Below are 27,310 nucleotides of genomic sequence, written 5' to 3'. Positions count from 1 at the left end.
GTAAAAGACTGTTAATACACCTCCAACGGTGACTTACAGATCAAAATTAGCAACACTATCTCATAGCAAGGCTCATTATTTTGAAATCATTAGATAAGTTTGTTTAAAAGTTTCAAACAAACTTTCTTTTTTGGGCTAAAGAGTTTGTATTCTCAGAGTATTTGCTTATTTTGTGGTTAAAATATCATGGTATAGCCAGTTTTCACACTGGTTAATGAAAAATAGCCAACGTTTATCAAGTCAATGAAAAATAGCCACTATTTTGCTGCAACAGGGACCGGTCCAGTATAATATACGGGAGTTCTGGTGCATTTGTGTACGAACTCCAGCATATTATGCTGGACCGGTATACTTTGCTAACTCCTGTAAATTTTGCGGGAGACTGGAGCACCAGTGCTCCAAACTCCAGTATATTATACTGGACAATTATACTTGCTGGAACTCCCGTAAAATTTGCGGGAGTTCCAGCATAGTTATCCTGGAACTCCCGTAAAATTTACGGGAGTTCAAGCATACTTATGCTGGAACTCCCGTAAAATTTGCGGGCGTATTTTTCCGGATTTTGAACAGTGTTTTCGCTCAGATTTAAAGTGGCTAAATTTCGATGACTTTTGAAACTTGGCTATTTTTCAACGACCAGTGGTAAATCTGGCTATTTTTGAATTTCGTGCTACCGTCCAACTTAAAGAAGGGACTTAGCCTTACAAAGTTAGAGAGAAATTTTAACATAAATAGTCGACCAAATTCACTATTCATTTTTTTAATTGGTATACATAGGTTATACACATATCATACATGATTTATACATATATTATATATCCGCCAGCTAGTTTTAGTTTAAGCGATTAGGTGAGCGGCTATTTGGGTTAATCCCTATAGAAGGGATTTTAACATAAATAGCCGACCAGATTCAGTGTTTATTTTTTAACCAGTATACACAGATTATACGCTAATTATATACAATAATATACATATACTACATGAATTATACAAATATTATATATCCGTTAGCTATTTTTAATTTAAGCGATTAGGCGAGAGGCTATTTGGGGTAATCCCCTATCATTTGGGTTCTACTCGGTACATTCTTGGGATCTCGACCCAAATTCAATGGGCTGTCCATTTTAATAACCAGGCTGATGAACGTCCACGATCTAAGTGTTGGGTTACTTCGACAATCTGGATTGGTTAAAATAGCACGGGCTAGCTAGTTTTCGGACTAGTCATTCGAAAATAGCCAGTGTTTGCAAAGTCATTGAAAAATAGCCACTATTTTGCTGCAACAGGGACCGGTCCAGCATAATATACTGGAGATCGGTGCACCTATGTATGAACTTCCAGAATATTATGCTGGAACTCCAACACGCGAAAAGTTCCAGCATAATATATTGGAGATTGGAGCACCTGTGTATGAACTTCCAGCATATTATGGAGTTCCAGCATAAGTATACTGGAACTCCAGTATATTATGTTGGAGTTCCAATATACTTATGCTGGAACTCCATTATAATATGCTGGAGTTCTAGTATACTTATACCGGAACTCCATTATAATATACTGGAGTTCCAGTATACTTATGCTGGAACTCCAGTATATTATCATGGAGTAATTTCCGGATTTTGAACGGTGTTTTCGTTCAGATTTATCTTCACATGAAAAGTAGCTAAATTTCGATTACTTCTGAAACTGTAGCTATTTTTGAATGACCACTTGTAAATTTGGCTATTTTTAAATTTCTCCCTCTTGATTGATGAAACCCATTGGTCCATTGAATTTGGTCTTAGATCAAAGCCCATAAGTTATAAGGCATTAAGAATTGGGAAACTTACACAAATGTTCCATATAAGTTTCAACTTATCAACCTCTAGCCATTAGTCATAAACTTATCAAAACTAGCCAAGCACATATAAAAATTGAAAAACTAAATAAATAAGGTTCTTTATCTCAAAAAATCACATGCCAAAATCTCCTTCCATATTTTTAAGCGTGATTAGCAACATTAAATGCAAGACGGAACGGAAATTTCATGGATGAGGTAGCAAATAAGGTGATGAAATACAAAATACAATATTCCAAAAATTTAAGCAAAAAGGGAACTTTTTTCAATGGGTTTAGTTAAAATTCATTGAAAACATATAGATAAGTCAATATACAAAATTTGAGGAAGATTGGAGGTGATTTGGACTGATTTTCTATCAAAAATCATAACTAAATCGAGTTCAAAAAAGTTCTTCTGCGACACATGTATCAAGCATGTATCACGCATGTATCTCACACACAGGTATACATGTATATACATATGATACATAATTGATACAAATATGATACATCTGTGATACATAAATGATACATAGTGTGATACACATATCATTTTTTTTTCATGTTCGATTTTTACTTCGAATATTCAATTCAAACCACCTCAAAACTTCACCAAATCATCCCAAAACTGAGATTCGAACTCTTTAAGATGTACCTAATCTATTCTAATGACACCCACTCAAAAAAAAGCAAAAATTTGACCTAATTTTGCTACAAATAGCTAATTGGCTAATATTAGTAATATTTGGCTAATATTAATAATATTTTATGAATTGACCAATTTTTATAATGAGCTAGACATAGCTAGTAATTTCCCTTAAGAATTTAGGATCGCCATTAACAAGCTCTCCATTTTTCTTCTTCTCTCATTGGACATCCTAGCACGATGAGTTATACGTAACGGTACGATTCAAACTGTAAATTGAAGTATAGTTTAATTAGGAAAAATGAAATTATTTTGGGTTGTCAAATTGTTTAAAATTAGATTTTATTTAGTCTCTGACGATAATTGAAAAACAAAATTAGTCTAGAAAAAGGATAAGTTTGTTGGAAAAAATTGGAAGATTATGGAGAATAAAAGGTTTAGCTTGAGGCGTGTCAAGGACACTGTCCTTAAGGATATTTCGCCCACACCGAGATAAATAATATTAGGCGTATCCCCCAGGATTCAACAAACTCTTCTAGTATAACTAGGAGCAGAAACAACAAAGATTTATAAGAAGAAAACCTAGCACCATAGAAAGAAGAAGAAAAGTTGTTATTATTTTTCACTCTCTTCTATGTAAAACTGAAGAAGCATATATAGTGCAAAGAAAATGCACACTCTGATATATAAAACTGTCCAAGCCATAAAGGCTTTTTAAAACCTTCAGAAACGTATGCTTCAAAGTTAAAATCATTTCCAAGCCATAATGGCTTTTTAACTTACTATACGTTAATAACAAAAATATAACGTAAAAGAAAGGATCAAGCAAGAATTCACTGACAAACAAATCATTAAAAATTCAATGTCAAGAATGCAAAACGTAAAAGCTTTGAAAGCCGCCATCAATTGCCAAACCGTTAAAATTAGATTGTTAATTGAAAATATTCTTTCAGTTACAATACTATCAAGATTATATTAAAATAATGAACCTAGACATAATTGTAAATATTCTTTTTGAGATATTAAAATATTTTTGACTCAACAAAGTTTTGGCAAACCGTTTTAAATTATTACACAGTATTTGGCTTGGTTTCAACATAAGCCATACAATTAAGTAATATGTGCATGGAAAACTCCCTCAATGTCCTTTTTACCTAACTCTTTGTCTGATGTATAAATTTAACAGTCTAATAAAACTGTTATTTCACCTTATAGGCTCTCTGGCCCTATCACTTCTTGTAAATCATAAATCAAATGGAATTGAACCCCAATAATGAAAGAAAATATTGGGGTTGGGGTGGGGGGGGGGGAAGTGGGATACAGTGTGTGATTGGATATATCACTCACGATATGTCTAATGCCTTGCATTTTGGCTATTGCAAATCCAACACATTTTTTACCATATAAGTCAGAGACAAAGCCCCTAAACCCCACCTCCCTTTCCATTATGTAGCTCAAGCAAAGGAAGATGAAATATATATTTATGTATTTAATTAAATCCGGTATTTTTGTGTTTATATATATATATATATATATATATATATATAACTTTAAAAGTATAACGAGTTCAATGTTAAGATCCTTAAAAGTTGAACTTATCAGGTGTGAATCTTGAATTCACCTCAGACCTCAAACTCCCTCTTAATCACCAGTTTCATCTTCTAGCCAATAAGATTAAGCTGATGTAATGCCTGAAAGAACTAAATATGTTTCTCAATTCTTATCCATAATTACAACATAGAAAAATATTCTCAGATGGTTGCAACTGTTCAGGTTGATGATGCATGAAACCAGAATTCAAGATTGTTAGATCTAGTTTTTATGATGCAAATAATATACCTCTACAGGAAATCAATTATAGAAGAACAAGGAATCGAGAAGATACTACAAGATCGCTGAAGTCAATCTTGATGATTGCGGAAAGAAATCAATCAGCAAAGAGTACAAACGAATCAGCAAATCTGGATGCCTAAGAAAAAGAAACTCAATCAGCAAAGGCTAGCGGACAGCTGCGATGGAGAGAATCACGCAAGCCTAAACTTAAGGCACGAATCAAGGCCAGCATATCCGGAAGATTGTCTCTCCAAAAATCCTGTGCATCATTCTAGGGCAAAGCATATAGATATCAAGCATCACTTTATTAGAGATCATGTTCATAAGGGAGACATAGAAATAACCTTCATTGGAACCACTGATCAGTTAGCTGATATTTTTACCAAACCATTATTAGAGGAGAGATTTTGTAATTTAAGAAAGTAACTTGGCATTACTTGCTTTACTAATAACCTTTAGGACCCATGTGCACTGTTAAAAGTTTTTTTGTGTGTAATGATTGTCCTTTATTCATGCATTAATTACGCTTCCGTTTTTCCCTCTCTTATCTCTTCTTTCACATCAGTTCGTCGTTTAAAGTTGGAAAGCCAATCATCACGTCCTTTCAACTGACATCTTTTCCTTTTCTGTACTCAACCGTAAAAAACCCTCTTCTTAAGGCGGAGAACCCTTTCAATCACCTTTATTGTTATCTCCTCTTCAAAAGCTCCGATTAAAACCCTTCCCTTCAATCGCTAAACATCCCAGAAATCCCTCTGCCTCTACCAGAAAAAGCACCCGCACCAAAACAAAACCCCCATCTATGCCCCCAGAAAAGGTAGACCTAGGGTCCGATCATTATGAGGGTTTCGCCTCCTCTCAGGGTGATTTGTCTGAACACTCTCAACTCCTAGGAGAAAAAGCCCTAGGTAAACGACCCTTGGAAGAAACCCCTGGCTCCTCCACTCCAAAGACATCCAAGGTTGATTTCTCTGCCTCTCTCGAATCTGACCTCAACTTCTGGGATTCCCCAAATAGGGATTTTTTCATTGCTCTGAAGGACAAGCCCATCGCTCATGGAAGGGTCGTCGACCTTGACGACATGGAAGCCCTCAATTGCAAGGTCAAAGACCTCTTCGTTCATCAAGGATGGGTTAATTTTCTCTCTATTCCTCCGCCTAAGGTATATGAACCTCTGGTAAAAATGTTCTATGCAAATCTCCGCTCTAGTAAGCCTGATAGGTTTCTTGATTGTGCCCTTTTTGATTCGCTCTTTCAGTGTCGTTGTTCTGGCTTTCCTATGCTTTTTTAAAATACCTGGCCTGATGACTTTGAAATTTCTTTTACCAAGCCAAACAGTGTATTACTGAGTGTCCCTCTGACTCCCTTCCAAACCGATTAGGTCCCAGTGATGTTAGTTTTGAGACTCGAGTTCTGGCCCACATTGTCGCAACTACTTTGCTTCCCCGTACTGGTTCCTTTTCAACCTTCTCTCAAAGAGACACATTCTTAGTGTACTGCCTTGTGACCAAACTCAAAATCAAGCTTTCCTCCTGGGTTATCAATTTCATGATTGAAAGTGCTGAAGATCCCACCAGTCTACCCTATGGCATGGCAATCACTCACATTCTGGAAGCCCATCAAATTTCCTTGACCAACTATCCCTTTGTCAATGTTTCAAAGTCTTACAATTCTAGAGCCTTTGCAAGTATTGGCTATATGAGTGTTAAGGGCTCCTGGGTTAAGAAGCACGATAGTGAAGCATAGCCTGCTCCTATTAAGCCCAAACCTTCATCCTCTGTTCCTCATCCTAATCCTGATTTTGATGACAAGCTTCGTGCCATTGACTCTCAACTCTCTAAAATTAAAATCTTCTCACAGCTACTTAGTCCACTGTTGGTGACATTCATGCTATTTCCAAGGAGACAGGGTCTGATGTGTCCAAAATTAGAGTTGCTGTTCTCAGAGTCCAGGAGAACTAGCCGTATTTTGATGATTCAGCCGTATTTTGCACAATCACCCTTCCTTTACTTGAGTCTGGAAGACAAACTCCCAAACTAGCCAACTGGTGAACTTCCTTGGCCAACGACCTTTGATGTGCTCTTAAGTGAGCCAAACTAACCATGGATTTCCTTTTTAGAGCATCCGCCACAACATTAGCCTTCCCCGGATGATATAGGATATCGATGTCGTAGTCCTTGAGTAACTCAAGCCATCTTCTCTGCCTCAGATTCAATTCCTTCTGCTTGAAAATGTATTGAAGGCTCTTATGGTCCGTGAATATATCCACATGGACCCCATACAAATAATGACGTCAAATCTTCAATGCAAAGACCACCGTCGCAAGCTCTAAGTTATGAGTTGGATAGTTCTTCTCATGATTCTTGAGTTTCCTAGAAGCATAAGCGATCACCTTGCCATTTTGCATTAGTACACACCCAAGTCCGATCCTTGAAGCATCACAATACACCACAAACCCATTTGTACCCTCTAGTAAGGTCAACACCCGTGTCGTAGTCAATCTTGGTTTCAACTCTTGGAAGATCTTTTCACAAGCATCTGACCATTGGAACTTCAGTGTCTTCTACGTCAATTTAGTTAATGGAGAGGCAAGAGTAGAGAACCCCTCCACAAACTTCCTGTAATACCAGCTAAGCCCAAAAAACTGCGAATCTCTGTTGGAGTTGTCGGTCTAGGCCAATTCTTCACAGCTGTAATCTTCTGAGGATCAACCTTAATTCTTTCTCTAGAGATGACCTGACCCAGGAATGTGACAGATTCAAGCCAAAATTCACCGAAAACTTCGCATACAACTTGTGCTGATACAGAGTCTGCATAACTGCCTTGAGATGATCGGCATGGTCCTCAAACACATTAGCACTACAACAAAAATTGCTTTTATCGACTAATATTTAGTGACAATAAACTAACAGCCGCTAATTTATTCTTTAAGTAAAATCTTTAATGACAAATGATTGATAGCCGGCGATAAATCCTCTCGCTGGCAATTGAAATGCTTGGCCAGTAAAAGTTATGCCGGGAATCACCAATTTTTCATCTTCCCTCCAATCTTTTTCCTTGTTCCCTCCTTCAATTTTATACATTAGAGAGATTTAATTTTTCAAATGTAGATTGCAATCTCTCTCGACTTATGCTTGTGCATTAGTCCAAAAATTACTCTCTACCTCGCTTTATCTCCCTCACTTCTCTCTCTACTCCTATAAACAAACCAAAATTCAACTAGCAAAAGGCTAGGGCTTGAAAACCACATAGAAGAATAATATCTATCTTCTTCTATCCTTATAGATTTTGTTCAAGTAAGTACTCGATGCCTCCATCCACCAATGGTACTCAATTTTTATTTGGCATTATTGTTTAATCGAAGAGTTTGAAGAATTTGTATCTCCCTTTTTTGATGTCTGATTTGGACAAAGAATTTGCTCAGTATGACTTTGCTTCTAGATTCTGAACAATTGATTTTCGGGGGCATTTCTTTTTGAATTTTATGTTGAATTAGAACTGCAACGATTAACACGACGGCGAGAAACTATGTGGTCCTTGCCAAAGGGGCGGCTGGAGTTGCAGAAACCCTATCGCTCCCCCCCCTCCCCCAATTTGATTTTGCTTCTAGTACCCTTTTTGATGAACCTATAAGCTGGAAATCTTCATCCTGTCAACTCGACATCAGTACTTCTATTCAAATTGATTTTTCTTGATGTATTTTATGTGCGTGTTCTTCAAATAGTCAATTTTATTTTTTATTTTGTATGTCTGGCACTTCACATATTTATTTTGTCTATTATCTCTGATAGTCTAAAGAAATCTAAAATAAAATGTGTATTGGTTTCTTGATCGCTCATACTAACCAAAAGTTAGCAAGCTATTTTGTTTTGTTCATTTCTTTAGATCCAGAGGACCCGAAGCATAACTAATGAAGTCATGGAATCTATATGTATTATAGTTAAAAGTCAACCTGAAGTGTCTGTCTGCGTGTTTGATCACTTTTTTATATTGCCATAGTAGGCTTTAGTTTGCTCCCATCTGTGTATGAATACAAAAGAACTGTAACAATTTTTGGTACAATGTATCCCAATTAATTGCATCCGGATGTGGCCTGGAGTTGGAAGGCACCCCTCTGGTGCATTTGAGATACATAAAATTGTTACTGTAATTTAGTTAACCTTTCATTTAACTCCTTGATTCCTGTGATGTCCGCCAATTTAATCTTAGAACACTCTTTGTCCTCTGCAAAGATCGGATGTTCTGAATATTAATTTTTGAGGAGGTAGTTTTGGGCATATAACTCAAATATAGCATAAGAGACTTCATAAAGATTGTGTTACTAACAAATGATGTCTGAGACTTGAAGATGCTGAAGGACTAATTTATACAATAGAGAATGTGAAAAGACGATCAGATAGTTTATGTATCATATTTAGATATCAGATTTGCTAATTTCTAATGCAAGCCTTATATAGCTTTGGCCTTATTCCTTTCTGTGCTCATAGATTAATATTTTCAAATGTGCATAGCTTTAACAAAAATTATTAAGTACATCAAAAAATATTAAAATATTAGTGAGCTTTATGATTGCTTAATTAATTAACTTTTATTTATTAATTAACTTAAATATCAATGAATTTACTTTAAGTTGCTTAGCTTTATGGTATACAGATCTTAGAGAAGCTCACTTTTAGTGGTCTCTTTATGGTATTCATATTCCTATAATCAAAAGGCAAAGAAGAAAAGCCAGCAATCTAGCTTTTACAAGTTTAAGAATTTTTTTCATTTGGACAAAAGAATCCTGTCTAATTCAATTAATTTTTTAGGTAAATTATGCTACATACTTAGTCTATAAGGCTAAGTGGTCAATTTTGCTTGGCCACTTTATGTATTGATTTCTTATTAGTGAATGCAACTCCTGACGATTTTTCTGGACACTTCTGATGTAATTATTTGCATTTCTTTCGTTTCTCAGGATTATATGTTGGTTGATCCTTTTATCAGTGGAGTTGCTGAGTTCCATGATAGGCATAGAGACATGAGGCTCGATGTTGATAACATGTCCTATGAGGTAATGTGGTTCATTTTTGCTGTCACTAAATTTCGAGATGCGAGTCTCACTGATTGCTTCGTCTATATTAGGAACTATTGGCATAGGAAGAACGTATAGGAAATGTAAACACAGTCTTGAGTGAAACCATTTCGGTCCATATGAAACAGCGGAAGTACGAGTCTGTATATGGACGATCCTCATCAAACTTGGAGCCATGCTGTATATGTCAGGTAAGAATCTTATCTGATGTTTTTACATAACATGATATTACTTTTTGGCAGATTTGTTAGCTAAAGTTTGTTCTATTTCTTGTATACAAGTTTAGCTATGTAATAGTGTGTAATAGTGTGTTTCCTTGTAATAACTTTATATTAGATGAAAGTTAAAATGAAAGAAATTCACAGTATGTGGTTCTAAGTAGCTCTGCAAGTATATATCTAAAACGGCAGTATGCCACTTACCACTATTTGATTTGCCAGCATCATATGTTAAAGGAGGGTTTGACAAACATATCTAACTAGTGGCTTTAGTTCCCCTTGTTTAGTTATAAGTTCAAGCACGTAAATGATGTACTTCAGCAGTATGCTATAAACTAAGATTAGTAAATTTCTTTTACTTGACAATCCTCCAGTAAGACACATTTCAAATATGCAATCCGTATTCACGCAATGTAGGTAGATGGCTCTTCTTTATCTCTGTAGTGTCCATATCCTCCAAACTATTTTTAGCATATGTACTTTCTATATTAGACTAACGCATCAGATTCTCCTCTTCTTAGCTTCAAATATGTTCTGATGTTCTACATTATTTGTTTGGTTTGATTGCTCAATCAGAGTATGACAACTTAACTTGTCATGACTCCTGAATAGAATTGGGATTGAGTTGTTTTCTTATCATTGAGTTTCTAGTTCCTTTGGTTCCAAAAACTAGATCTCTCTAAGCTCTCAATGAATCCATGATATGATGACATAATAGAATGTATATATTAGACTTCTGCAATATAGTATATGTATTATTTTGGAAATTTTCTAACTTTTGAAGCACAAAAGACCAGGATTTGAAAATATGTTTATAATTTTCTCCTACTCCTTTTTTGCTGCCATTTTGTTTTTATCGTGGTTATGTAATCTAACAACTAGTTGGCATGAAGTATAGACTCTCAGATTCATGTGTTTCTCTGCCTGCAATTCAATTGACTTAAAATTTGTGTTCTATTATATCTTTTATCCAGGGAAAGAAGAGAATATAATTAGTCTTGCTTGTGAAACATGTGAAGGGTCCAGGGAATGAAGAGAAAGGATACAATTGTCATTGAACTTGGTGATAATAGATGTGATGAGCAAAGATTAGGATGAACAAGGTTGTACATTCAAATTTGAGCATTTGACATTGGAGATGTTCAAAATATTTGGCATGTAAAAGAACTCATTATGATTAAGAGTTGGAGAAAATTTTAAGTCTATTGTCTAGTATATTATAGTTATTTGATAAGATGCAAGATGACACCAGCAATTGTATTCAAATAATTTACTCTTTTTGTTATGTAGTTGACTCTATTGAAATTATGAATTAGTACTTGTTTTGGATCTAATGAAATGTATTGTACGTTTTAGAATGATATTTATTGTTATTATTATTGAAATTAATAGATACTATTGGCATTAAAAATGTAAAATTATTTCTTAATTTTAACTAACGATAAAAAATTATCAACAATCACTTTTACCGGCAATATAGTGGCTCTTTATGACAATAACAAATGTGGCCAAATTTATTGCCTGGACATCTTTGAAAGACTTTTAGCGGTATTTTTAATTGCCGGCACCAATAGCCGCTAATACTCTGAGACCTTTAGCGGCAATAAATGGGGTCTTTACCAACAGTCGGTGAAATGGCCGGTAAAGCCTTTGCCGATGCTGGATACAATGGCCAATATTTAATTGCCGGTAAAATTGTTAGCGGCCATTTATATTGCCGCTAAAAGCAATATTTATGCCGCTAAAGACCTTTTTTGTTGTAGTGTAGCCTACCTCGGCACCATGAAAACCCGGGTTCTAGGTGAAATTTTTATGGGGCTTTACAATAGTGGACCATGACTTTTCGGGAATTCGTCTGGTGGACTCTAGTGAAGGAGGGGTGATTGTGCAAAATAGAGTGGAATCATGACTTGTTGTGGAAGTCAAGGAGAAGCAATACGATGATCCGTTGTTGGTACAGTTGAAGGAGGGTACTCATAAACATAAGATCATGAATTTTTCTCTTGGCAGGGATGATGGTACACTAAGGTACCAAGGGTGATTATGTGTTCCAAATGTGGATGGTCTCCGGGGAAAGATCATGTCGAGGCTCACAATTCTAGGTATTTTGTGCACCCAGGCTCTACAAAAATGTACCATGATCTTAAGGAAGTCTACAGGCGGAATGATATGAAGAGGAATGTAGCAGACTTTGTGGCAAGATGTCCAAATTGTCAGCAAGTGAAGGCCGAACACCAAAGGCACGGTAGGTTGGCACAGAACATAGAAATTCTAATGTGGAAGTGGGAGATGATCAATATGGACTTTGTGGTAGGTCTACCTTGCACGCCTCATAAGTTTGACTCGATTTGGGTGATTTTTGGATCGGCTCATGAAATCAGCACACTTCTTACCTGTTATTGCTACCGACACAGCTGAACAATATGCTCAGTTTTATCAAGGAAATAGTCACGTTGCACGGCACCCCGATTTCTATCATCTCAGATCGAGGGGCACCGTTCACAGCTAATTTTTACAAGAAAATTTTAGCAAGGTTTGGGCATTCAAGTAAATCTTATTACAGCCTTGTAGCGACCCGGCCGGTCGTTTTTGAAATTTACGCCCTGATCCCCCATTAACTACTTCCCCTAAGTTCATTTCTGCTATTTTAGTTTGCCGGGACGTTCGGTGTTGGGATTCGGAGTGTTTTGGGACACTTAGTCCCTAAATGAGAGCTTAAGAATTGAAAAATGGTCCGTAATCGGAACAATGTGAAGAAGACCTCGAAATGGAAATCCGATGGTTCCGTTAGCTCCGTTAGGTGATTTCGGGGTTGGGAGCGTGTTCGGAATGTATTTTGGAGGCTCGTAGCTCACTTAGGCTTGAAATGCCGAAGTTTGAATTTTTGAAGTTTCCGGTCCGATGGTGAGTTTTTGATCCGAGGGTCGAATTGAAATTCCGAAAGTTGCAGTAGCTCCGTCATGTCATTTGGGATGTGTGTGCAAAATTTCAGGTCACTCGGGCGAGGTTTGGTTTGGTTTTTGATCGAAAGTGTGTTTTGTTGGAATTTGAAGTTCTTAGGCTTGAATCTTTGATTTAATCGGACTTCCGGTGTTGTTTTAGGTGTTTTAAGGATTGGTACAAGTCTGAATAAGGTATTAGGTGGTATTAGTGCTTTTGGTTGAGGTCCCGGGGGCCTCGGGATGATTTCGGGTGGTTAACGGGGAGATTTTTGAAGTGTTGCAGCAGCTGGTTCTTTTCATCTTCTGGTATTTTCGCTTCTGCGGCTTGGGAACCGCAGAAGCGGAGCCGCATAAGCGGATGGATCATCGCAGAAGTGGTTTGGGGCAGAGTTTCCAGGCGTCGCAGATGCGGAGGAAATTCCGCAGGAGCGGCCTCGCATCTGCGAGAAAATAGCCGCAGATGCGGCCGTTTGGCTTTTAGTTGGAACCGCAGAAGCGGTGGATAATCCGCATAAGCAGAACCGCATAAGCGGTTGACTGGACCGCAGAAGCGGATGTGGTCATTTAGTGAGAGTCGCAGAAGCGGCTCACTTTCCGCATAAGCGGGACCGCAGAAGCGATCCCTTGTCCGCAGAAGCGGAAATCCCTGGGCAGAAATAGAAATTTCGATGGTTTGAGTTCATAAGTTACAAAAATCAATTGAGAGCTCGGTTTAAGGCGATTCTGAGGGGGAGTTGAAGTGAAGATCACTGGGTAACGTTTCTTTGGTCCCTTCTTGTTATATTTCATCATTATATAGTTAAATCCACCATTAGAATTCCAATTCAAGGTCAAAATTTGGGGAAAAATTGGAAGAAACTTCATAGACCTAATTATTGAGTTTTGAATGGGCAATTGACCTCCGATTTGGGAGATTTTTATATGGTTAGACTCGTGAGAGTACGAGGGTTCTGAAAATTTGAAAATTATCCAATTCCGAGACGTTGGTCTGAGGGGCGTTTTGGTCATTTTACCTATTTTCGCGTCCTAGCTTTAAATTTAATAGTGGGATCAGTTGTTTGCAATATTACTTACGATATGTAATTGAATTGAATAGATTTGGTCCATTTGGAGTCGGATACTCGTGGCAAAAGTGTGATTTCGAGTTGATTTTGGTGCCGATTCGAGGTAAGTGGCTTGTCTAACCTTGTGTGGGGGACCTTTCCCCTTAGGATATGATATGTGGTAATTGAGTGCCTTGTACGTGAGGTGACGAGCGCGTGCTTGAGCTAATTGTTGAAAAATCCGGTTTTCTTATGATATTGAGATTGAGTTCCTTTCATATTTGCTTTATTCTACTTGTAGTTATAACCTGTGTTAGATTAGAAAAGCATGTTTAGTTGATTTAACTTGCCTAATTGTTTAAGTTGCCTTGACTGTACTACGTGAAGCATGCTAGGCTAGTACTACCTGATGTTTGTCTTTTGTACTTTATTTCTGAATATCTTCTGGTTGTGGCTGCGCATTTACATTGGGACTACGGATGTGGGATTCCGGTAGCTCCCCCCTTGTTTGTTTACTTTGGGACTACGGGTTCGACTCCCGGTAGATCCCCCTGCACTTTTACTTTGGGACTGCGGGTTAGATTCCCGATAGACCCCCCTGCACATTGATAGTTGGACTACGGGACGGTATCCCAGGAGATCCTTCGGATATACACATATGATGGACTATGGGACGGTATCCCGGGAGATCCACTGGGCAGTTGAGGAAAGGACTACAGGACGGTATCCTGGGAGATCCTTATTGTTACCATTGGTATTGAGCTGTACTTATTCTGTGGTTGTTCCATTCTTGTGTATTTGCTATTGCCTTGGTTAACATGTCTTATTTCACTGCTGTCTTTATTATTTCTGTCAGATTATCATACTGTTAGTTACTGTTATTACTATATTTTGTCTCAGTATGGCCCTGACCTTCCTCGTCACTACCCAACCGAGGTTAGGCTTGCACTTACTGAGTACCGCCGTGGTGTACTCATGCCCTTCCTGCGCATGTTTTTCATGTGCAGACCATCCAGGTACCTCTACTCAGGCGCACTATCAGTGAGGCAGGAGGACTACGGAGACTTCGAGGTAGATCTGCTGCGTCCGCAGACCGACGAGTCTCCCTCTTATTCTATCTTTAGTACCTAGTTTTTCTTTCTTTCGGTTGTTAGAATCCTGGAGTTTGGAACCTTTACTATACACTTCTGTAGCCTGTGTTGCCCGTGAGTTTCCGGGTTTTGGAAATTGTTTAGACTTGTGATATTGAGTTGTACTTGCCAAGCGGCATTCAGTACAGTTTCCTTTAGATATTTGATTTGATTTTCTCTACTTTCCGCAATTATTATATTTCCGCAAATGTTAGGCTTACCTGGTCATGGGGACCAGGTGCCGTCATGACATGTTCACGGTTGGTGAACTAGGGTCGTGACAAGTTGGTATCAGAGCTCTAGGTTCATAGGAGTCATGGAACATAGGCCGGTTTATTAGAATCTCCCTGATCGGTACAGAGACGTCTGTACTTATCTACGAGGGGCTATGTAACCGTTTAGGAAAAATCTTCATTTCATTTGAATTCCTTGTCGTGCGATATTTTGACATCAATTCTAAACTTCTAACTTCTATTCTCTCACAGATGGTAAGGACACGTGCCACTCGAGATGATCAGGCACCCGCGCCCCCTACTGCAGCCGTCCGAGGCCGGGGCCGGGGCCGGGGGAGAGGCCGAGGACGTGCACGTGGTGCAGCCAGAGCACCTGCGCGAGCTGCCGCCGAGGTACCACCAGCAGATCCAGCCGGAGCCCAAGCACCTGGCACACCTACTACTGCCACTACTACTCCAGCGCTCCAGGAGACTTTGGCTCAGTTCATGGGCATGTACACCACCTTGGCTCAGGCGGGGTTGCTTCCCCTCGCTGCAGCCACATCCCAGGCCGGGGGAGGAGCACAGACTCCCGCCGTCCGCACTCCTGAGCAGCTAGTGCAGGTTGAGCAGGTTCCCGAGATTATTCCCCCACCGCCTGCAGCGCCAGTTCAGACCGAGGATGGGTCAGCTGCTTCAGAGGACGAGCAGCGGAGACTTGAGAGGTTTAAGAAATATGCTCCCCCCAGTGTTCAGTGGCTTAGCATCAGACGATGCCTTGGGATTTCTAGAGGAGTGTCATCGTATTCTTCGCACTATGGGCATAGTGGAGTCCAGCGGGGTTTCTTTCACTGCCTTTCAGCTTCGGGGAGCTGCCTATGATTGGTGGCGCACTTATGAGTTAGACAGTCCAGTCGAGGCTGCTTAACTGACTTGGACCCAGTTCTCGGACATGTTTATGAGAGAGTTTGTTCCCCAGAGCCTCAGAGATTCATGGTGCGCAGAGTTTGAGCATTTGCGCTAGGGTGCTATGACAGTTTCAGAGTATGCCATCCGTTATACCAGGTTGGCCAGGCATGCACCGGCTTTGGTTGCTACAGTTCGGGAGAGAGTTCGCAGGTTCATTGAGGGTCTTATTCCACCCATCAGATCTAGCATGGCTCGAGAGTTGGAGATGGACATTCCTTATCAGCAGGTAGTGAGCATTGCTAGGAGGATTGAGGGTATGCTCGCCAGGGAGCGAGGAGAGAGGGAGGCCAAGAGGTCTCGAGAGTCGGGTCACTACTCTGGTGCCCGTACCCCATCAGCAGGTCGTTATGGCAGAGATTATTCGGGTCGCCCTGTACACTCAGCTCTTCCAGCAGCCGGCAGTACTCTAGCTCCACCTGCACCTCAGGAGCCTTACTATGCACCTCCAGTTTCTAGCGCGCCTCCTGCGCGGGGTGCTTCCAGAGGTCAGCCTAGAAGGCCTAGTCCCAGCCAGTCACAGCCACCGCGTCCTCCCAGAGCTTGTTTTGAGTGTGGTGATACACGACACATGGTTAGGGACTGCCCCAGACTTGGTAGGGGTGCATCTTCACAGACTGCTCAGCCGCAGCGTGCTCCTCAGAGTTCTCAGGCCATGATCACAGCTCCAGCAGCTACCCCACCTGCCCAGCCGGCTAGGGGCGGAGGTCGGGGAGATAGAGGTCGTCCTCGAGAGAGGGGCTGTGCTATTCCTGCTCGTACTGAGGCTGTTGCCTCCGACTCCGTCATTACAGGTATTATTCTGGTTTGCCACAAAGAGGCATCGGTTCTATTCGATCCGGGCTCTACTTACTCTTATGTGTCTTCTTACTTTGCTCCTCATTTGGGTGTGCCTCGGGATTCTTTGAGTGCCCTCGTTTATGTTTCTACTCCTGTGGGAGATTCTCTTGTTGTGGACCGCGTTTATCGGTCATGTTTGGTTACTATTCGTGGTTTTGAGACCAGAGCAGACTTGTTATTACTCGGTATGGTGGATTTTGACATTATTCTGGGCATGGACTGGTTGTCGCCCCATTTTGCTATTCTTGATTGTCACGCCAAGACCGTGACGCTGGCTATGCCAGGTATTCCGCGTGTTGAGTGGAGTGGTACTTTAGATCACACTCCCAGTAGAGTTATCTCTTTTCTTAAAGCTCAGCGCATGGTTGAGAAGGGGTGTGCCGCGTATTTGGCTTATGTGAGAGATGTTAGTGTTGATACCCCTTCTGTTGATTCTGTTCCAGTGGTAGGGGATTATCCTGATGTATTTCCAGCTGATCTTCCGGGCATGCCGCCTGATAGAGATATTGATTTCAGCATTGATCTGTTGCCGGGCACCCAGCCCATTTCCATTCCTTCGTATCGTATGGCTCCTCCTGAGTTAAAGGAGTTGAAAGATCAGTTGCAGGAATTGCTTGGTAAGGGTTTTGTTCGACCCAGTGTTTCACCGTGGGGTGCTCCTGTTTTGTTTGTGAAGAAAAAGGATGGTTCTATGCGCATGTGTATTGACTACCGCCAGTTGAACAAGGTTACAGTGAAGAACCGTTATCCTTTGCCTCGCATTGATGATCTGTTTGACCAGCTTCAGGGCGCACAGGTGTTTTCTAAGATTGACTTGCGCTCAGGGTACCATCAGTCGAAGATTCGGGAGCCAGATATCCCGAAGACCGCCTTCAGGACTCGATATGGCCATTACGAGTTCCTTGTCATGTCATTTGGGCTGACCAATGCCCCTGCAGCTTTCATGCATTTGATGCACAGTGTGTTCAGGCCATATCTTGACTCGTTCGTGATTGTTTTTATTGATGATATTCTGGTACATTCCCGGATCCGGGAAGATCATGAGCAGCACATGAGGACCGTGCTTCAGACCTTAAGGGAGAAGAAATTATATGCAAAGTTCTCAAAATGTGAGTTTTGGCTGAGTTTTGTGGCATTCTTAGGCCATGTGATTTCTAGTGAGGGTATTCGGGTGGATCCAAGGAAGGTAGAGGCCGTGCAGAGTTGGCCCAGGCCATCCTCATCTACTGAGATTCGCAGTTTCCTTGGCTTGGCGGGTTACTACCGTCGTTTCGTGGAGGGATTTTCATCGATTGCTGCCCCTATGACTAGATTGACCCAGAAGGGTGCCCCATTTCAGTGGACAGAGGAGTGTGAGGCGAGCTTTCAAAATCTCAAGACAGCTTTGACTACAGCCCCTATCTTGATGTTGCCTACCGGTTTGGGCTTATACTGTCTATTGTGATGCCTCGAGAGTTGGCCTTGGAGCAGTGTTGATGCAGGACGGTAGGGTGATTGCCTACGCGTCCAGACAGTTGAGGGTACATGAAAAGAATTACCCTGTCCACGAATTTGAGTTAGCTGCCATTGTTCATGCCTTGAAGATCTGGCGTCATTATTTATATGGAGTGCCTTGCGAGATCTATACTGATCATCGGAGTTTACAGCACTTGCTCAAGCAAAAGGATCTCAATATGCGTCAGAGGAGGTGGTTAGAGCTGCTGAAGGATTATGACATCACCCTATATCACCCAGGCAAGGCCAATGTGGTGGCGGATGCCTTGAGTCGCCGGGCGGAGAGTTTGGGGAGTTTGGCATATTTACCAGCTTCAGAGAGGCCTATGGCGATGGATGTTGAGGCCTTAGCCAGCCAGTTCGTGAGATTGGATCTTTCGGAGCCCAGTCGGGTTCTAGCCTGTGCGGTTTCCCGGTCTTCCCTATTTGACCGTATCAGGGAGCGACAATATGATGACCCCCATTTGCTTGTCCTTCAGGACAGGGTCCAGCGTGGGGATGCCAGAGATGTGACCATTGGAGATGATGGAGTAATGAGGATGCAGGGCCGGATTTGTGTGCCCAATGTTGATGGCCTTCGAGAGTTGATTCTAGCAGAGGCCCATAGTTCGCGGTATTCCATCCATCCGGGTGCCGCGAAGATGTATCAGGACCTGAGGCAGCACTACTGGTGGAGGCGGATGAAGAAGGATATAGTTGGTTATGTGTCTAGATGCCTCAACTGCCAGCAGGTGAAGTATGAGCACCAGCGCCTGGGTGGGTTGCTCCAGCAGATAGAGATTCCGGAGTGGAAATGGGAGCGCATCACCATGGATTTTGTATCTGGACTTCCACGTACCTTGAAGAAATTTGATTCCATTTGGGTTATTGTGGACCGGCTGACCAAGTCCGCTCATTTCATTCCTGTGTGTACCACTTATTCATCGGAGCAGTTGGCGGAGATTTATATCAGGGAGATTGTCTGTTTGCATGGTATTCCAGTTTCTATCATTTCACACAGAGGTACTCAGTTTACATCGCGGTTCTGGAGAGCTGTGCAGCAGGAGTTAGGCACTCGGGTGGAGTTGAGCACAACATTTCACCCCCAGACGGACGGACAGTCCGAGCGCACCATTCAGATTCTTGAGGACATGCTCCGTGCGTGCGTGATTGAGTTTGGGGGGTCTTGGGATCATTTCTTGCCATTGGCGGAGTTTGCTTATAACAACAGTTATCAGTCCAACATTCGGATGGCGCCGTATGAGGCTTTATATGGCAGGAGGTGTAGATCTCCGGTGGGTTGGTTCGAGCCAGGTGAGGCCAGGCTATTGGGTACAGAGATGGTTCAGGATGCATTGGAGAAGGTCAAGGTGATTCAGGACAGACTCCGTACAGCCCAGTCTAGACAGAAGAGTTATGCGGATATGAAGGTTCGTGATGTTTCATATATGGTTGGTGAGCGGGTTCTGCTTCGGGTCTCGCCTATGAAGGGCGTCATGAGGTTTGGAAAGAAAGGGAAGCTGAGTCCGAGGTTTATTAGCCCTTTGAGATCTTGAGGCGAGTTGGGGAGGTTGCTTATGAGCTTGCCTTACCTCCCAGCTTGGCCGGAGTTCATCCGGTATTTCATGTTTCGATGCTCTGGAGGTATCGCGGTGATCTGTCACACGTGTTGGATTTCAGTTCAGTCCAGTTGGACAAGGATCTATCCTATGTTGAGGAGCCAGTGGCTATTTTGGACAGGCAGATCAGGAAGTTGAGGTCAAAGAACATAGCTTCAGTAAAGGTCCAGTGGCGGGGTCAGCCGGCCGAGGAGGCGACTTGGGAGACCGAGCAGGATATGCGCAGCCAGTACCCTCATCTTTTCACTTCTTCAGGTATGTTCTCTATGCTCGTTCGAGGACGAACGAATGTTTAAGTGTAGGAGGATGTAACGACCCGGTCGGTCATTTTTGGAATTTACGCCCCGATCCCCCATTAACTGCTTCCCCTAAGTTCATTTCTGCTATTTTAGTTTGCCGGGACGTTCGGTGTTGGGATTCGGAGTGTTTTGGGACATTTAGTCCCTAAATGAGAGCTTAAGAATTAAAAAATGGTCCGTAATCGGAACAGTGTGAAGACGACCTCGGAATGAAAATCCGATGGTTCCGTTAGCTCCGTTAGGTGATTTCGGGGTTGGGAGCGTGTTCGGAATGTATTTTGGAGGCTCGTAGCTCATTTAGGCTTGAAATGCCGAAGTTTGAATTTTTGAAGTTTCCGATCCGATAGTGAGTTTTTGATCCGAGGGTCGGATTGGAATTCCGGAAGTTGCAGTAGCTCCGTCATTTCATTTGGGATGTGTGTGCAAAATTTTAGGTCATTCGGGCGAGGTTTGGTTTGGTTTTTGATCGAAAGTGTGTTTTGTTGGAATTTGAAGTTCTTAGGCTTGAATCTTTGATTTAATCGGACTTCCGGTGTTGTTTTAGGTGTTTTAAGGATTGGTACAAGTTTGAATAAGGTATTAGGTGGTATTAGTGCTTTTGGTTGAGGTTTCGAGGGCCTCGGGATTATTTCGGGTGGTTAACAGGGAGATTTTTGAAGTGTTGCAACAACTGGTTCTTTTCATCTTCTGGTATTTTCGCTTCTGCGGCTTGGGAACCGCGGAAGCGGAGCCGCATAAGCGGCTGGATCATCGCAGAAGCGGTTTGGGGCAGAGTTTCCAGGCGTCGCAGATGCGGAGGAAATTCCGCAGGAGCGGCCTCGCATCTGCGAGAAAATAGCCGCAGATGCGGCTGTTTGGTTTTTAGTTGGAACCGCAGAAGCGGTGGATATGTTGAGCGCTTGTGTTCTTGACTTCAAAGGTAGCTGGGATTATCATTTGTCGCTCATAGAATTTGGCTACAACAACAATTACCATGCAAGCATTCAGAAGGCACCGTTCGAAGCTATATATTGTAAGAGATGTAGAGCTCACATTGGGTGGTTCGAGATTAGGGAAGCGGAGTTGATAGGGCAAGACCTCGTGCATCAGTCTATGGAGAAGGTTAAGATCAATAAGGAACGATTGAAGAACTGCTTAGAGTCGCTAGAAGTCCTACTCGGACGTGCGTCGCAGGGATTTGGAGTTCAAAGATGACGATTGGGTATTCTTAAATGTTTCCCCCATGAAGGCTATAATGCGGTTTGGGATGAAAGGGGAATTGAGCCCCAGGTATATAGGACCGTACAGAATCATTTAGAGGATTGGTCGGGTGGCTACAGGCTTGAGCTACCACCAGAGATGTCTTTGGTGCACCCGGTGCTTCATGTGTCTATGTTGAAGAAGGTGGTCGGAGACTCGTCACTCATTGTTCCGGTAAAGGCTATTGAGGTTAATGGCGAATTGACTTATGAGGAGATTCCAGTTGCCATTCTTGATAGGCAAGTCGGAAAGCTGAGGAATAAAGAGATTGCCTCCGTGAAAGTGCTATGGCAAAACCAACAAGTTGAAGAGGCCACCTAGGAGGCCGAGGAAGAGATGGAAAATAAATATCCTCATTTGTTTGAATAACTATATAGTTGCGTTCTATGAAGATGTTAAGAGCTTAATTTCTACAAATTATATTTCACTTGTACAGTTTATGTCAAGAATGCTCCTTTCTGGTAATATAATGCTTATGAGGTCACGATTGTTGTTATTTTCATGCTATGTTACGTCGTTAGATTATATATATATATATATATATATATATATATATGTGTGTGTGTGTGTGTGTGTGTGTGTGTGTGTGTGTGTTGTAAAGATTGGTTTCTAGAGTTCTCTCAAAGGTGGATCGGGCCGATTATAGGGGAAACTCTGTCGAAAATTTTAAAAACTTTGGGAGTTGGCCAAAAACTGGGGGTTTGAGATGTATGAAAGAAGGAATAAGTTATGTTGGGTGTCCAAGATGGACTCTACCCCTCATTCGAGGATGAATAATCCTAAGCGGGGAGGATGTAAGGCCCTGTAAAATTTTACCTAGAGCCCGGGGTTTCGTGGTGCCGAGGTAGACTAAAGTGTTTGAGGAATAATTTTTGCAGGACATGGTATTTTTGCGGTCCACTATGCGACCGCAGAACCACTACGCAGACTGCAGATCGGCCGTAGAATGCAACAGAAACCAAAGCCAATTTTTAAAGGTCATTTGCAGTCCATTATGCGATCACATAATCATTTCGTGGGCCGCACCTCCATCGCATGTCCATCATGAGAAATTTCGAATGGAGACTTTTGCAGCGCGTTATGCGACCGCATACTATTCTACGGGCCGCAGAATGGCCATAGACTTGATCAGGCCAGCCCCGTTTTTGGGACCATTTTCGCGGTCCGCATGTTTGTTTTGCGGTTCGGTCTACGATTGCAGACCCGATTCGGAGGCCTAAGTTTGAGAAAATTTTACCCGACCCCATTTTTATAAAGCGACCTTGGGGATTATTTTGGCTGGTCTAAACGGTTATTTTAGAGAGAGGGGAGTTCTTTAGAGAGAGAGGAGGAATATTCCCCAAGTGCTTCGCTTATCAACCCTTGTCCCAATCTTGAAGATTCAAGGGAATCACTCACTAGGCCATTTATCCGGGATAAGACCTTGCCCTAAGCCTCCATGCAATTGTTATGAGTTTAAGTAAGTTGTGGAGTTGGAGATAGGCCATGCATGTGCCAATAGGAGGTAGTATGTGGGGTTGTTGAACTATTCCGTATAGATTCTTGTTGAAATTGGTTTGGGGAGGAAGGGATTATCATTGTAGAGCCTTGTATTTGATTTTGCATAATAGGTGTTTGACGAAATACCCAAGAGACTTATATCATGAAAATTCTTCTAATTATGATTCGATTTTTATCATCCTCCCATAGATTGAAATTTGCTAGGAGCATTTGGACGTCATAGTAACCTAAGTAAAGCTCAAGTAAGGTATGTTGACTAAACCTAACCAAAGTTTCTGAAACTTACATAAAATAATATAAGGAATAATATTATCAAACATTTTGTGTCGTCCCAAAACAAAAGCAGAGTCTCATGTTATTTGGGAAGGAGGAAGCACTACTATTAGTCCATTACCATTAAAGGTTACGCTAAGTAATTACATAATGTGTGTGTGGGGGGGGGGGGGGGGGAGGCTATTAATATTGATGTTGAGCTTATTAAGTGGGTCCTAAAAATAGGACAAAGAAACTTATAAGATTAATTAGCAAATTAAAGGGGGACACAGAGAGATATTAATACATGGCAAAGTTATGTTGAGAATCGATGTTGCGTAATCATATCATTATGTGCCCACTAAACCTTCTCTAGTGACTGCCATGCAGATTAACCATATGTTATTATTGTGGATGAGTTTGTATGCTCCTAGGCCTTATGCAATTGAACACTGTCCTTTTGTCTCCAATTGAATTATAGAAAATTCAAGTGGATATCTTTTTGGCTGCCAATTCAATAGTTCCTTTTTCAGTATATTAAATTCTTTTTTGGGGGATCAAAGATCATATATCTAAACACAACCTTATCCAATTTTCAGTTACTTAATATAACAAAAACAAATTCAGGTGATTCTTGCCTAGTGTCTCAATGTACACTAACTTTGAGAACTATGTAATATTTAGGTCTGAATTGAATAATTTGTGTTTAAGCTTGGTAGACTGAGTTACCTGCTACTATCGCTGGTGGGAGGTAACAGGTATCTCGTGGAATTAGTCAAGATACATACAAGTTGGCCCGAACACCACAGTTATCAAAAAAAAAAAATCGTGCCTAAGTTTAGGGGTAATGAGGTACTCTACGTCCCTTTTTGTCCCATTTGAAAACGTCCTACCAAAGATTTTAAAAAAAGTTTCATATCTTAATTATGTATCGTGGGCCAAATATTGTAAAGATGAATGTAGATTCTGTTTTATCTAAATTCACCTGCACTGTGTTTCCACTTATTTACCTCTATCTACGTGTGTAATTTAATTTGTTAATAATACTTTATTTGATACCCAATAATAATCATTTTTATATGTTTTAAACAAGACTTTTAGTAGCCAAAAAAATCTAAAGGAAGCTTCCATCAGGAATTCAATAATAGGAAAAGTTTCTAAAATGAAGCTAAAAATGTCCAGAAATAGTGTAAACATTGTTCAACAAATTAGCCCTTGGATTTGTTTATAGTTAAAATTTACAAAAAGTTGTAATGATTGACAGATATGGATGACTTCAGAAGAGATCTTTAGTAGTGCTCATAATGCAACAATCAAGCTGTACAAATGTGTTGTGTTGTGAATTTTAATGACAAATCCTTCAACTTGGACTCATATATATCACTGTAATGATTCTAATGGAGGAGGACAAAGTTATTGGAACAGACAGAAAATGACAATGTAATCATAGAGCAATTAAGTTATGAGGGATGTGTCGGATTTTGAGTGGATAAATACCATCTGCCTATATATCCACAAGGACATATTTTGAAAAGAAAAGGAAAAACTTATTCTAGATGTGATATTTTGTTATATTCTTCAAGTCTCATATTTGCTAAAATAGTTTTGGTGGGCATTTGGACATAAGACCTGTAAAATTCTGGAGAAAAAATAAAATCAATTCAAAGTAGAAATAGTATTTAAAAATTAAAAAATGGTGTTATCAATATAATTTGGAGCTGTTTTTGAATTTTTGTGAGTGATTTGAAGTGAAAATTTTAAAAAATAACTTTTTGGAGTTTTTCAAATTTCTGAAAAAATCCGAAATCCAACTTTAAGTGAAACATAAACTTTCATAACAAAACACTAATTACAAAAAAAGTAAAAATCATTCTAAATTTTGATTGGAACTTTCTGGAAAGAATGTTGATAGAGTTTGGTTTCCCATATAAATTAGTTAGAAGGATAATGGAGTGCATCACCGCGGTAACTTACTCCCTCAACATGAATGGAGGACTGGCAAAACTATTTCAAGGGAGAAGAGGCATTAGACAGGGAGAGCCTATGTCCCCTTACTTATCTGTCATTGCCATGGAGTATCTGCAGAGGGAACTTGCACAACCGGCAAAGAAAAGAAATTACAAATTCCATCCCAGATGTAAAAAGCTAGGAGTGATCCATATATGTTTTGCAGATGACCCATTAATGTTCTGTAAAACTGATATTACATCCATCAGATTGCTGCAAAAAACATTTCTCAAGTTCTCAAACTCATCTGGACTCCAAGCAAATGCAGAAAAAGCTCTATCTACCTAGCAGGAATCTCATGCAGCCAAAAGCAAGACATTATACAAGAACTGGGATACGCTAAAGGTACTCTACCATTTAGATAACTAGGTTTACCATTAGCATCCAAGAAGCTGTCTATCATCCAATGTTGGTCACTAGTAGAGAAGATTACACAAAGAATCAACTGCTGGACATCCAAATTGCTGTCATATGCTGGTAGGTTACAATTGATCAAATTGGTCTTGTTTGGGGTACAATCATATTGGGCACAGATCTTTCTGCTCTGATATCATGATAATTTCTGGTGAGCAACCTTCAACAAAAGAGAGGAGAAGAAGAAGAAGAAAGCATAAACATGGAGGAACATTTCTCAGATTATCAGAGAATGAAAAGTTACTGTACAAGCTAGCTAATTTTCTGTTATATACAGTTAGGGGTGGCAATTTGAGCCCAAACCCATTTAACCCGCCCAATCCGCCCAGAGATTAATGGGTTGGGTTACAAATATTTTAGCTTATGGGTCAATTTGGGCTGAGCCCAAGTTAACCCCTTATATTTTATAGCCCATTCTGACCCATTAAGCAGCCCAAATACAACCCCTGAAACTCACCCAAAACAAAAGGTATATCAACCCAACTCATATATAAATTTATTTAGTTGCCTCAATTTTATTTTTGTTTTTTGTATTTTTAATTTTATGTTCTTTTGTTTTTCTGCACCATCCACCCACCCTGCCCCCTCCCCTCAAAAAGTACTTTTTTACTTCTTTTTTTTTTCGTATTTTCACTTTTTTTTTCCTGCACCACCAACCCTCCCCCCCCCCCCCCCCCCCCCCCCCCCCTCAATTTTTTTTTTTTTTTACTTTTTATTTGTATTTTTAATTTTCTGCTTTTTTTCTGCACCACCCCCCCTCCCGCAAAACCCACCCCCCTAAAAAAAATTATACTTTTTTTTTTTGTATTCAATTTTCTATTTTTTTCTGCATCCTCACCCACCCACCCACCCACTCCACACACCCCACCCCTCCCTCAAATTTTTTTTGTACTTTTTTTTTTGTATTTTCAAAAAAAAAATTAAGTTTTTTTTTTTAATTTCTATTTTCTGTTTTTTCGTTTTTTCGCATCAACCCCCCTCCCCCTACCCCACCCCCACCCCCAAATTTTTTTTCGACTTACACATTTTAAGGTAAAAGGCTTTTTTTATGCAAGATGAGCATGGTTTTAAAACATGGGTCAAGTTGGACGGGTTGGGTTATGACCCATTGTTTAGCCCATCTTGACCCAGCCCATCTTAGCCCAAGTACACTTTGGGCTGGGTTGGGCAATAACCCATTTATTGACTTAACCCATCTTGACCCGCCCAAATTCAGCCAAACCCGCCCATTTGCCACCCCTAATACAGTACACTAATGCAACTTCTTTAACTTAGTTGTGTCCAGCTGTCACTAACTTCCTAACTACCATTAACTGAGCTAACTAACTACAATTATCATTCACTAAGCTAGCTAACTATAGTTAGTCTCCTAATATCTCAATAATTCACATGTATTCATGAATACAGTAACGACAATCACCTTAAAAATAGGTATGTCCAGTTGTCTAAGAGAGAGGAAAAACATAAGTAGCGTCTTCCATGCCTTATTTCATGCATCAAGGGTAGTATATACCATAAATACTCATTTGCTATAAAATATAAAAGGTAGCTATAGAAAATAATATTTTAGAATAATTTTGATTTATAATAAAAAAGATGTATAGCTTTGTTATAGGAGGTAAAATTTCCTTTATTACACAATGTAGCTTTCACTAATGGAATAACATCACTCAATTCTATAAGTTTTATATTTTCAAAACTTACTTTTCAGCAACATATTTCTAGAGATGGATTTCAATATTCTGATGCATGTGAAGTTAAATTTTAATTTAATATGGTTTCTAG

The 27,310-nt window shown here is 40.4% G+C and overlaps 1 protein-coding gene and 1 long non-coding RNA gene across 2 annotated transcripts; both read left to right on the top strand.

The window, feature by feature from the left end:
• Positions 1–7,215: 7,215 nt before the first annotated feature.
• Positions 7,216–10,920, top strand: LOC109238971. Its single transcript, XR_002069829.1, has 4 exons — positions 7,216–7,593; positions 9,255–9,350; positions 9,422–9,562; positions 10,564–10,920. It is a non-coding gene; the product is annotated as an uncharacterized LOC109238971 (long non-coding RNA).
• A 276-nt stretch (positions 10,921–11,196) lies between these two features.
• Positions 11,197–21,673, top strand: LOC109238960. Its single transcript, XM_019405459.1, has 4 exons — positions 11,197–11,278; positions 11,709–11,834; positions 20,979–21,275; positions 21,342–21,673. Exons 1-4 carry the CDS (start codon positions 11,197–11,199, stop codon positions 21,671–21,673), a joined length of 837 nt encoding a protein of 278 aa, XP_019261004.1.
• The last annotated feature ends 5,637 nt before the right edge of the window (positions 21,674–27,310 follow it).

This window comes from Nicotiana attenuata, unplaced genomic scaffold, assembly GCF_001879085.1.
Source record: "Nicotiana attenuata strain UT unplaced genomic scaffold, NIATTr2, whole genome shotgun sequence".
In the NCBI taxonomy this organism is placed as follows: Eukaryota; Viridiplantae; Streptophyta; class Magnoliopsida; order Solanales; family Solanaceae; genus Nicotiana; species Nicotiana attenuata.
Note: the sequence above shows the minus strand (reverse complement) of the source record. Positions and strands in the feature narration are given on the sequence as shown.

Bases quoted from the DNA above. Each gene is read 5' to 3' on its own strand.
- LOC109238960 (XM_019405459.1), top strand. From the start codon at position 11,197: ATGGGGTCTTTACCAACAGTCGGTGAAATGGCCGGTAAAGCCTTTGCC. The intron at 11,835-20,978 runs GTAGGTTGGCAC...TTTGGTTTTTAG, and splicing joins GGCCGAACACCAAAGGCACG to TTGGAACCGCAGAAGCGGTG. The intron at 21,276-21,341 runs GTGCGTCGCAGG...TCCCCCATGAAG, and splicing joins GCTAGAAGTCCTACTCGGAC to GCTATAATGCGGTTTGGGAT.